Below are 11263 nucleotides of genomic sequence, written 5' to 3'. Positions count from 1 at the left end.
AGTGAAGCCAAATAAATGATAGATCGGCCTGCCATACAGCGAGCTCCTGATCCGCTGCTGCTGCGCTCTCATCTTCATCATCATCTTCATCAGAGCAGAAGCCAACATTAGCAAGATGGATTTATGACTGAACGAACGTCCACATATTTTTTTCATCTCTGCGGGTAACAATACATAAAAAAAAAACATTTTTTCCTCCTAAAACACGAGTGTGAAAAAAGCTACAGTTGTTAAACCTTCTCTCTGCATGACGTGCAGCAGGAAGGAGGAAGGAACTTGTGATCCTGCGACACGATGGCAAGATGTAACTTTTCTACAGCGGGAGGGGGACATTTTGACGATTTATTCTCTCTTTACGTGTTTTAAAACGCCATATTTCTTCATTTATTTTCAGAATATTTTGAATAAATGACCCTATAAAAAAATAAAAGAAATTGTTTACCTGCCCGGTCGGGCAGGCATTCGGACACACCCACCTGCCTGACAATGGGTTTTACCTGCCCCGGGCAGTCGGGCAATAGGATTTGTCAAACCCTACTTCCAGGTAATACATAGTGTTTTCAGTTTACAGATATGTTTATATTTTTCCTTTTTATTTAGAAATGTGACCTGGAACAGCTTGGCTATCCCTGACACACATTGCTCAAAAGAAGGAGAGGGCTACCAGTGTCCTCATGGCTTCAAATGTGTGAATCTCCAAGATTATGGACTTAGCCGACAAGAGCTTGGTTACAGTGGATTCAATGAACTAGGTAGATATATTTTATTAATTTTTGGATTAAAGTTAAACACACTCACAAACATGCATATTTGTATGTTTCTTTCTGAAAACATACAAGCCCAATTTCATACAAAAGCCTCACCAACACCCACTCAAAAATGCATTGCTATTAAGTGTGGTGCAAAATAATTAAATAGATTTATTTTTAATCCACATATGTTCTGTTGACACAAATCTATAAACCAGTCTTTGCTGGAAGTGATGGTTCACATGTGTTGACGCCGGGTTCTGTGCAAAGTTTATGAGTAAATAATATCTTACCTGTTGCAGATAGCTCTTTGACTGACCTTGGTCTGAAGAGATAGTTTAAGTCTTAGTGGCCTTCCAAGCTAACAACCAGTTAGAGCGGGACTAAAACCAAAGTGGATTGTTGCCTTCTTAAAACAACTTTGATTTAGAAACAAATCATTCCAGTTCATACAAATGCTATTTTAAAGACCTTTCCTTTGTTGTCAGTTTTGCATTACGCAGTTATTTACACACAGTGTTATGGTTATTTGCTAGTGCTAGTATGAGTAGCTGTATCATTTTTAATACAGCATGATGCATTTACAGCAAGAATATCAGACTATTTTTGCTGGAGTATCTGTGTATTGAAATAGACAAACAGACTTCTGTTTATTATCATCTCCCAAACATAACTACACATGTAAATTACAGCTCAACTTTTTCGTTGGTTGTCCATTGTTGGCATTACAATGTTACTGACACAAACGGATTTTCTTTTTGTTCAAATTCAATTAAAGTTTCAAGCAAAACGAACTGGTCACATACAGTAGTGTAAAGATACAGTGGTCATGAGATTATTCACATAGAATCAGGATCAGTTGGTGGAAACAACAGCATCTCTGCAGCAACTCACACTTAGTTAACACTCATACCAYGCTGTATCATTAAATGCGATGGAGTCAAGCAACATCCAGTACATTGACATTATGTAAAGTGAAAAACAAAGTGTAATATTCACATATGTCACTTTAACAAATAAAAGACTTATATTAATACTGGGTTCAGTTACAGTCTATCTTTTGTATGATTTTATTTATCTTTTTTTATTTGATCTTTTGTTTAGGTTCAAGTATCTTCACTGTGTATGAGGCTGCATCACAAGAGGGTTGGGTTTTTCTCATGTACAGAGCCATTGACAGTTTCCCCCGATGGCGATCCTACTTCTACTTTATAACTCTCATTTTCTTCCTGGCATGGCTTGTCAAGGTTAGCACCTTTCTTTTTCTCCCTGCTGCTTTGTTTATAATTATCTGGAGTAGTTAATGTTCAGTAGGTTCAGGTTAAATGACATGACATAATATTTAAACTACAGGCATGATGACTTTCCCTTATTAGGGGAATGTTCTTTGCCTAATTAGCAAATGACTGTCATCTCACAGATAGTGGAGAGAAGTCGAGCAATGGACTTGCTCGGTCATTTTACTTTGAATTGTCACAACATATCTCAGTTTCACTCTGTCTTTTTCCTCTGCAGAATGTGTTCATTGCCGTCATCATTGAGACTTTTGCTGAAATCAGAGTTCAGTTTCAGCAGATGTGGGGATCAAGGAGCAGTACCACTTCAACTGCTACAACACAGGTATAAATATCATATTCAGTCAAATGTTGGTATCTTGCTTGTCTTAAATTTTGTATGATACATTATATAAAAACAAAAAATGTGATTAAAATATAATTTTTGAATATTGCAATGACAATAATAGTTGAAGTTGACCCACATTCTCCCTCCTCCTTTATTTCTGTTCTGTCATATTGACAATAACAACACTTCCCATGTCTGTTAGCATCTTAGCCACCATTAGCACTGCATAATATATCAAAACKTTTTTGTCTTTACTACATGTGTGCACAATATAATTTTTTAAAGAACTGCAATTGATCACAGAAACAAGCTGAATGTTTATAATTACATGTTTCAATGGTATATAACATTTGGCTAATTGAATAGTTCAATAAAGGCCAGAATACAAATTTTTGGATGAAAAAAATATCTGGGTACAACTTTTTATGTACAGATTATAAATATAATTGACCAGATGACAACATGTGACATATGGCTTTTGGTGTAACACCAAAAGCAGAAGTATATCTGCTCTCTTGTTAAAAAGCATCAAGCAGAAAATTCAACTGGCACTTTCTCATTGTTTTCGCTGGCAGAAACCATTTTGGTCACAAATTAAAATGACAAATGCCACTTGAGCCAAATCAGATCTGCTGCCTCTGAGACTGATTCAGTAAATATATGTAGTGGTTGGCATGTGTCTGTGTGCTTAACAACCACATTTTTTTTACTTTGCCAAGAACTACTAAATGAGATTAAATAAACACCACACAAATATGATTGCTTTGCACATTAAAATTGCTCTAAATAAAAAACCAAGGTGTAAAAATTTAAATAAAGCAAAATGAAAAACTTAAATTAAGCTCAATTAGCCCTTTTGTCATTATAACATTTACATATAATCACTTTATAACTCAATTTCTGTCTTACAGAGAGGAATAACTAATTAGTCCTGTCACTGTAACAAAGGCTAAAACAAAATAAAMCTTTCTTTAGTCTCCTTAGAGGGAAGGACTAGAGAGTCCTGGAAGACAAAACCTATGCATYGCCATCCCATGTTTGTGACAAATTCTCTTTAGATTTATTTGATGGTTTAATAGGTATCATGGTACAAGCCTTACGACCTTTCTCTGAAAAGAGACAGGTCAGCTTTTGTTTTTGTCTATCAAGGTTTTATGTGTGTTCTAATGAGTTTTAATTAAGAGGCAATCTGCCTTTTGTAGACTTCTCAGTGTATTGGACAATAAACTCATGGATAGTCTTGTCTTTGTTAAGCTTGTTTTATACTTTGAGTCGCACGTCTTGTTCCACCATGCTGAGTGACAAAAAATCTGACGTCTTTTTCCTGACCAAGTATAAACGGGCTGAAGACGTGGCAGGCCATAAATTATCAAAATTCCTCCCTCTGCACTCCCACAGCTCATAAAAGTAGGAACAACAACATAATGAAGACTAGATATTGAGTTTTTTCACTGAACAACTGATTGTTCAGTGAAAAAGACTGTTGTGTTGGGTGGAGAGTCTGTGGAGAAAAAAAACTTATTTTTTTATTTTTTAACAGTGGTGATGGCAAAAAAGACATGAATATCAGGTGATGCTCACATTCAATAGGATCAAACCTGCAGTCTGGGGAGTTTCAAGTGAACTCAGCCTTATAAACACTGCCTCCACATGGTGGACAAACAGGTCTGTTCACATGCAAAAGAGGGCTATCAGCCAAACAATAAATTGTTAATGCCTAGATTAACTCTGTTCTTTGTAGAGGGTCATGTGTACCATCACCTTACCATCGTTGGGGCCCTGATTCACACCTATTGCTCAGATAGGGTTGGGTATTGAAAGGGTTTATTTCGATACCGGTGCCAAATTGATACTTTCAAAACGGTACCGGTTCCTAAACGGTATTTAAATTGGTACTTTAAAAATAAATATATAAAACACTCACACAGAGGTTTATGAAGCAATAACTATTTCTGAGTCAAAGTCAAACTTGAAATTGACCAATTTATTAACTTAAAACCATTAATAATTTGTCTTTGCACCAAATATTCTTAAAGCATTTTCACTAGCAAGGACCACACCATGGTAAGAGTTTTACAATTTTTATTGAAGGAAAGGGGTCAAAGGGTAGTGGGGATGAAGGAAGGGGTCGAAGGGTAGTGGGGATGAAGGAAGGGGTCGAGGGGTAGTGGGATGAAGGAAGGGGTCGAAGGGTAGTGGGATGAATGATGAGGCTTCTGGGGACGTACGTCGAAGGAGGCTTGAGGAGAAGACACAGAGTGGGGCATAGTCTCAAGGAAGGATGCTTTCCTGAGCCTGCTTTGGACCCCCAAAAGTATCAGGGATGAAATGCCCCGAGTCGAGAGTGCGCATGATAAAGTTCGAGGGGATGATCGCGGATGTAAGTGCGGTATGCTTGGGACAACCAGCGACCTAGGATCGAAATAACGTGGTCGGGGATCCCTTAATAGGATGCTGAAGAGGCAGCTCCTATGCGAAAGGAGTGGATGGAATAAAGGGCTGGAGAGATGCCTGATTTGCTCAGGACTTGATGGAAGTGTTTGGCGAACCAGAAACGGGTGGCCTGGCAGCCGGATTCTGTAATGAACAGAGGGTCGAGGGGAGAAGCGTTAGCTCTAATGCGAGTTTGCACATAATGGGCGAGAGGTTCGTAGGGGCTGAGAAAGGAGCTGAGACGAAAGATGTRAATAGGAAAAGAAGTTCCGAGCTGGTCGGTTTTACTTTTCCTGAGGTTGTAAATCAGGGTGTCCTGACTGAGGAAAGAAATGTCTGAGAGACACGGGTGGATGGAAGGGTCGTGTTTGGAGGCAGAAGGGGCGAATTTGGAGCAGCAAAGGAAACCGAAGAAAGCCAACAGAAACATGCATTGTAGTGTAAGGTCTACGAACGGAGACGTATGGCCGGTGCGCAGGGTGAGGATGCATCATGTGAGGAGATCGGTGGTGAGCAGAGGATGGCGTGGGAGTGAAGGGGGCTCCAGTTTTTTTGTCCTTTGAGCAGCATGGCTACGTAGCTGTGGCTAAGGCCTGGACAGGAGTTGCCTGTGGCCAGCTTAAAGAAAAAAAATTGATACCTGAAAGGTAGGTTCGGATGGTGGAAATTTGAATTTGAAGAATGGAATGTGAATGGGTGATGAAATGATAGATGGACATGGTATGGAGAGTGGGAAAAGGTAACTGCAGGTTACCTTTTTTTTTACCTTACGTGGTATGATTTGAAGCTGAGCCAGCCTGTCAGATATACCGAAAGGGTGCGAGGGGCGAGGCTGTTGAGGATGGCTTGTTGTGAAACGTGGGAGAGGCTGGCAAGCTGTGGAGTCAGTTGAAGATTGTGGCTGAAAACGGAGGGACCGGTGTCGGATGAGGGTCTGCTGTAGGTGCCAATGCCCTGAATTTCTGGAAGGAGAAACGAGAGAGCGCATCAGCAATGCAGTTATGATAGCCTGGAACGTGAGCTGCCCTGAGCAGAAACTGATGTTGAGCTGAAACTAGTGTAAGTCTGCGCATGAGTTGCATGATGGCTAAGGAATGAGAATGACCTTTGTTAAATATTTTGACTACAGCTGTGTTATCGGAATGGATGAGGATGGAGTGCTGGGACCATCCGTGCCCCCAAAGGAGAGCTGCGATGACAATGGGATACAGCTCATACAAAGCAGAAGAGGGAGAGGCCGAATCTGGTTGCAGGGAGTCAACCTCCTGGGGGCCAAGTGGAGGCAAACCATCTGCCTTTGTGAAAGCCGCCGAACCCAATGGAGGGGGCGGCATCTGTGTAGAGCTGAATGTCATCTGGATGGGAGATGAAATCATTGCAAAAGAAAGAGATGCCGTTCCAGGAAGACAGAAAATGGTGCCAGAGCTTCTTTTCCATCCTGCAGGCATCGTCAAGGGTAAGACGGCCATGGAGTGATGGGACGCTGGCAGCGGTGGATAAAAGATGGGAAATGAAAGATTTCCCCTGGGGGATGATGTGGATGGCATAATTTAGGTGGCCGAGAAGAGACAACAGCTGATGTTTGGTGCAGGAATCTATGAGCATGAAGTTAGAGAGGATCAGGGTGATGCGATTTGCCTTCTCGGGAGGTAGGGAAGCATGAAAGGAGGAGGAGTCTAGGGTGATGCATAAAAACTCCAATGAAGTAAGAAGACCGATTGTCTTTTCTTCRGAAAGAGGAAYGCCTAGATCTGAAAAGGCATGGGTGAGAGCACAGAGCCCTGAGCAAGGTGAAGTGGAGGGAGGGGTGATGATAAGAAAGTCATCCAGAAGGTGGATAATGTAAGGGAGCCTGAAATTATTAAGAAGGATCCAGCAAAGAGCTTTGGACAGTGAATCAAAAATCTTGGAGCTACTTCGGCAGCCRAAGGTGAGCTGAACTGCAAAGTAGTAAGTGCCCTTCCAATACACGCCAAAAAAGCGCCAGAAGTCTGGGTGAATGGGTAAGACCTTGAAAGCACTAGTAATGTCTGCCTTTGAGAGCCAGGCTCCCCTGCACGCCAGACGAATGAGGCGGATGGTGTGGTCGACTGTAGCGTATTGCTTGGAAAAGTCTGAGAAAGGGATAAGACTATTAATGCTAGGTACGTGGGACCCGTGAGGGGTGGACAAGTCAATGATCAGCCTCTTCTTGCCTGAGTATTTTCGGGTGGCAATGCCAATGGGGCTGACACAAAAGAAGGAGAAGTGGGGCTGGCTGAAGGGACCAATCATGAATCGGTCCTGGACTTCTTTAGCTAAGGGGGCATCGACGATGTCTGGCTCAGAGAAGGCGGACTGAAGGTTGCCGCAGTGGGTGGTGCGATCTGGGAGGGTTACTAGACCCGGGTGAAAACCAAAAGTGAAGCCATGAATAAGAAACTCGACGAAATCCCGATCAGGATGTTGTTTTAAGGCGGAGAGTAGAGCGCTGAACTTAATGAGCGTGGCCAGGTGGCGTGCTAGTCAGGTGGGGTTGTGGGGACAGGAGGACCGGGTGTGAGCGCTGCCGCAGAAGGAGCAGGTGTGCAGAAATCTGCAACTAGAAACAGAGCAGCCCAGGTCGTTGAAGTTGTTGCACACCACGCGGCCACCTTGGTAGAGGATGGGGCGGCCGCATTTGTCRATGCCCCCGGGGGGAGGGGCAGCGGGCCTGCGCTGAACAGGAAGGGACTTGGGGATCGGGGGAGGGGGTGGGGCGGTAGGAGATAAATGTTCAAAAACAGAAGGGCCACGGGCGGCAGAGGACCAAGAATGGAGGGGCATGACGAAAGTGCAGGTGTTGGCGGGGTGTGAAGGAGCACCACAGAGACTGCATCTAATGGAAGCTCGAGCGGCGAAGACATGGCAGTAGAGCTCTGAGTCCAGGGCACCCCAAAAGGTCCCCTGGTTAAACTGGGCTAACCGACCTGCTGCCTGAGTGGCAAAAAGGACATGGTACTTGTAAAAGGCCGTGCCTCCGAAACAGAGTGCCATATCGAGCACGATGGAAAGATAATCGTCGAGCTCTGAACGGCGGTSGGGGAAAAGGGAACAAATTGTCTCCCTAAAGAGTGAGAAGGACAAAGCGAACTYGGCTGGGGTGAGTTCCTTGGAAGGGGAGACWGAGGGGTGGCCTAGTTGCATGGGCTCCAGGCTGGTTAGCAGCTCGCGGGGCAAGCTGGAGTGGCTGAGGGAGAGCTGAAGGRGTAAGGCTAAATCAACATAATTACCATTCAGAATCTACTGGCGCAGAGCAGGGGAAACTGGGGAGGGGCAAGTCAGGGTTGAGGGTGGGCGAAGTGGGGGTACTGCTGTGGATAGAGAGTAGTGGTTAGAATGATGGGAAGGAACATAGGCTGTTTAGAGAAGGGGACTGGGGAAGGATATGGGGAGAAATGAAGGCGCAGGAGGTGTAAAAGGGGCCCCGAGATGGCCGGTCGTTGAGCCGGAGCTGCAGATGGTAAAGGTAGGGATGAAGGAGGTGGATGAGGAGCTTGAGTGTGCTCGCTAGAAAAGGGGAGGGGAGCGGAAAAGGGTTGAGAAAGAGATGGGAGGGAAGTAAAAGAGACAGAGGGATGAAGGGATGAATGAACGGAGGGGATGAGTGAGGCCTGACTGGCCTGGGGTTGAATGACTGGGTCAATGTGGGAGGGTTGGATGAGGAGGGTATGGGAACAGGAGCTGAAAAGGGTCGAGAAAGAGGTGGGAGGGAAGAAAAAGAGAGAGAGGGATGAAGGGATGAATGAACGGAGGGGATGAGTGAGGCCTGACTGGCCTGGGRTGGAACGACAGGGTCAATGTGGGAGGGTTGGGATGAGGAGGGTAAAGAAAGAGAAGGTATAGAAACGACAGGGGATGATACGACCTGACWCCCACTAGGGGGAGCTGTTGGTGCTGGCATGAACCTGGCTGGAGTTGGGGCTGTGACGTCACCACTGAAGACGGAGGCGGAAGTAGTCTGGTGAGAGGGTTGTAGCTGGATCGTTGGAGCTGGGTGCCGATTTTTGGATGGCTGAGCTGTAGGGGAACATTGAAGATGCGTTGAGGTGAGCAGCTGAAAGAGGGTGGACTTGGAGGATGAGCGGTTGAAAGGAATTCCTCTGTCCTGCAACGCGCTACGGAGCTCAGCTGCGGTCCATCCTGCGGGAGCTAGGCGGCTTGTGGATGCGGATGAGGAATGCCGTGCCCGGGTGGGTGCTGCGGGTTGGGGAGAAGTGGGATGAAGAGGCTGACTAGAGCGGCGGAGGAGCCCGCGGCCGCKGGGATCGGCCTCAGACTGAGGAGCAGCGGAGGGTGGAGGCGCTGGAGTTGATGCGGGTTGAGAGGAGGACGGGTGCGGTGGGTAGGGCTGTGAACGGGCACGCCGGTGAGGGATCTGCCTGATGACAGAAGGTGGGGGAACTTTGTGGGGCGGTTGGAAGATGAAAAGATGGTCGTCCGAATCGGAGGAATTGGGATTTAGGAAGGGGACGTCCATGGTGAGTTGAGAAACTATGTCTTTTCTTTCTTTTCTTTTCTGAAAAACGCTTGCACGGTACAAACGCGTGTCGAGACAGCGAGCTAAGGGCAGGCGTTTTATTCACCATGTTGTCGTATTGCGCCACACGCTCGTGTTCCTAAACAAAAGCAGCTCTCTCCAGGAGGAAATTTGCTGTCAATCAATCCATGAGTTTAAACCCATGGGCAGAATTCTGCTGACGTTAAAATCATAAATGTGCTGTACTCGCTTCTACCCGAACCACCGGAGAGGAGGTTCTGAGACAGCGCGGCTGTGGAGCGCGCTTGGAGAGGCGCATTGGGCCGAGACCGAGCTGAGTCGAACTGCATACAAGAGAGTCCATGGAGATTGTGTGCCGCGGCAGTCACTTTTAACAGTGAACACCAAAGGGCGCAAATTAACAGCGTTCTTTGAGGCACCGAAATAATGCACCSAAGTTAGAGATGTGTTTTGGTCCGTGTACTACCGTTGATGTTCGCCCCGGTGCCATACTGGAACTGAGTTTCAGTACCCAACCCTGTGCTCAGAGGGGGCTGAGTCATACTTGCAATAACAGCATTTTAAGAGGGGGCAGCTGGACATGGAGGCCTCCACTTCTGATTAATTCACAAAGTTCTAGCCAATCACACACGCAAGGTCCGCGTTGCAGAGTTCTGACTGGGGGCAATGTGCACAGTGCCTATCACCAGGGGAGAGCAGCAGGACAGCAGACAGAAGGTACGCAATTTTTTGTCACTCARCAAGGGGAACAAGGCATGCAACTCGAAATATAAACCAACCTTTTAAGTTATAACATTAACAAGATAATATGTGAACTGTTCGGCACAAGATCTAAAATGTGTGAAAAGATAACGTCGAGGTTCAGGTAAGTGACAAAATTRGAACACTGTGAGAGGAACGTGTGTGATCAAAGAGGAGAATTATGAATGAGGAAGAGAGATTAAAGGATTTCTAGTGGGTAAAAAAAAACATGGTACTCAACACATCTTTCARCAGGATTTAGCTACACCAGGGGCCTTACAGCTAGACTAACAAACTTCTATGAAAAAAAAGCTGCAGCTCATCTTTTTATTATGCAAATGTAAACCTTATGCTAAAACTTAGGTTGATTACAGCTCTTTGTCCTTATTTTGTATCCACATTTATGCAAAATTTGTATATAAAATGTTTATAACTGATAAGTGCTTTCCAACCCTTTTTCATCTTTGGATTACTTTAAGTTTTGCTCTGTGAAAGCTAGGAAGCACCTCAWATTGGCTGTGAGATGCAACAGAAGGTTTAAATCTGTGAAGAGAACACCCCTAACAATCAGTCCTCACAACTGTGCCATATGCTATTATCGCTCCCCCTGCTCTAATACCACATYATTTATATTTACAGAGACTAGGCACAGTGTTCATTTTACTCCCACATGAGGTGAAAACACACGTGACATACCTAGTTTACTGAAAATCAAAGGATGAATTATGATAAATTGTATGTGGGCTTTATTGACACATTGGTATGTCTAGGATTTTGTAGTGTTAGAGACAACATGAAGGGCAATCATTTAATAAAATTGTTTTATTTATTATTTTTTCAGTTAATAAAAAACAATACTTCATACTATATTTATATATTAATATATTTTGTCACATATTTTCAAATAGACTGGACTTTCACATTTATTATATAAATATTGTAGCCTAGACCCCCTGAACTGCCAAATACTTCTATATTATGTAATATTCAATCACATTTCCCATGTAATACAGCTAAATTTTCCCCCTTTGTTTAAATATGGTATTTATCTGGTTTTGAAAAAGTGAAAATCTAATGATCTAATGAAATGTTATTTTTTTGCACATGCGTAGACAARTTTAACAGATAAATAAATTTTTAACTTTTAATGAATGCATATTATTGAAAAAAAAAATGAATTGGCCACAAAGCTACACAC

At 44.0% G+C, this 11263-nt stretch overlaps 1 protein-coding gene across 3 annotated transcripts in view; it reads left to right on the top strand.

Moving 5' to 3' along the window:
* Positions 1–11263, top strand: part of nalcn (sodium leak channel, non-selective) — a gene marked incomplete in the record, with an annotated part of 142686 nt that overhangs the window by 25648 nt on the left and 105775 nt on the right. For all 3 annotated transcript variants that reach the window (XM_014018801.1, XM_014018800.1, XM_014018799.1), the window contains 3 exon segments: positions 601–752; positions 1854–1996; positions 2265–2369. In XM_014018801.1, coding sequence (XP_013874255.1) covers positions 601–752; positions 1854–1996; positions 2265–2369 — 400 coding nt within the window.

The sequence above is a fragment of the Austrofundulus limnaeus genome, unplaced genomic scaffold (genome assembly GCF_001266775.1).
Source record: "Austrofundulus limnaeus strain Quisiro unplaced genomic scaffold, Austrofundulus_limnaeus-1.0 Scaffold202, whole genome shotgun sequence".
Lineage (NCBI taxonomy): Eukaryota > Metazoa > Chordata > Actinopteri > Cyprinodontiformes > Rivulidae > Austrofundulus > Austrofundulus limnaeus.
The sequence above is the reverse complement of the archived record's forward strand: the minus strand, read 5'-3'. Positions and strand labels throughout refer to the sequence as shown.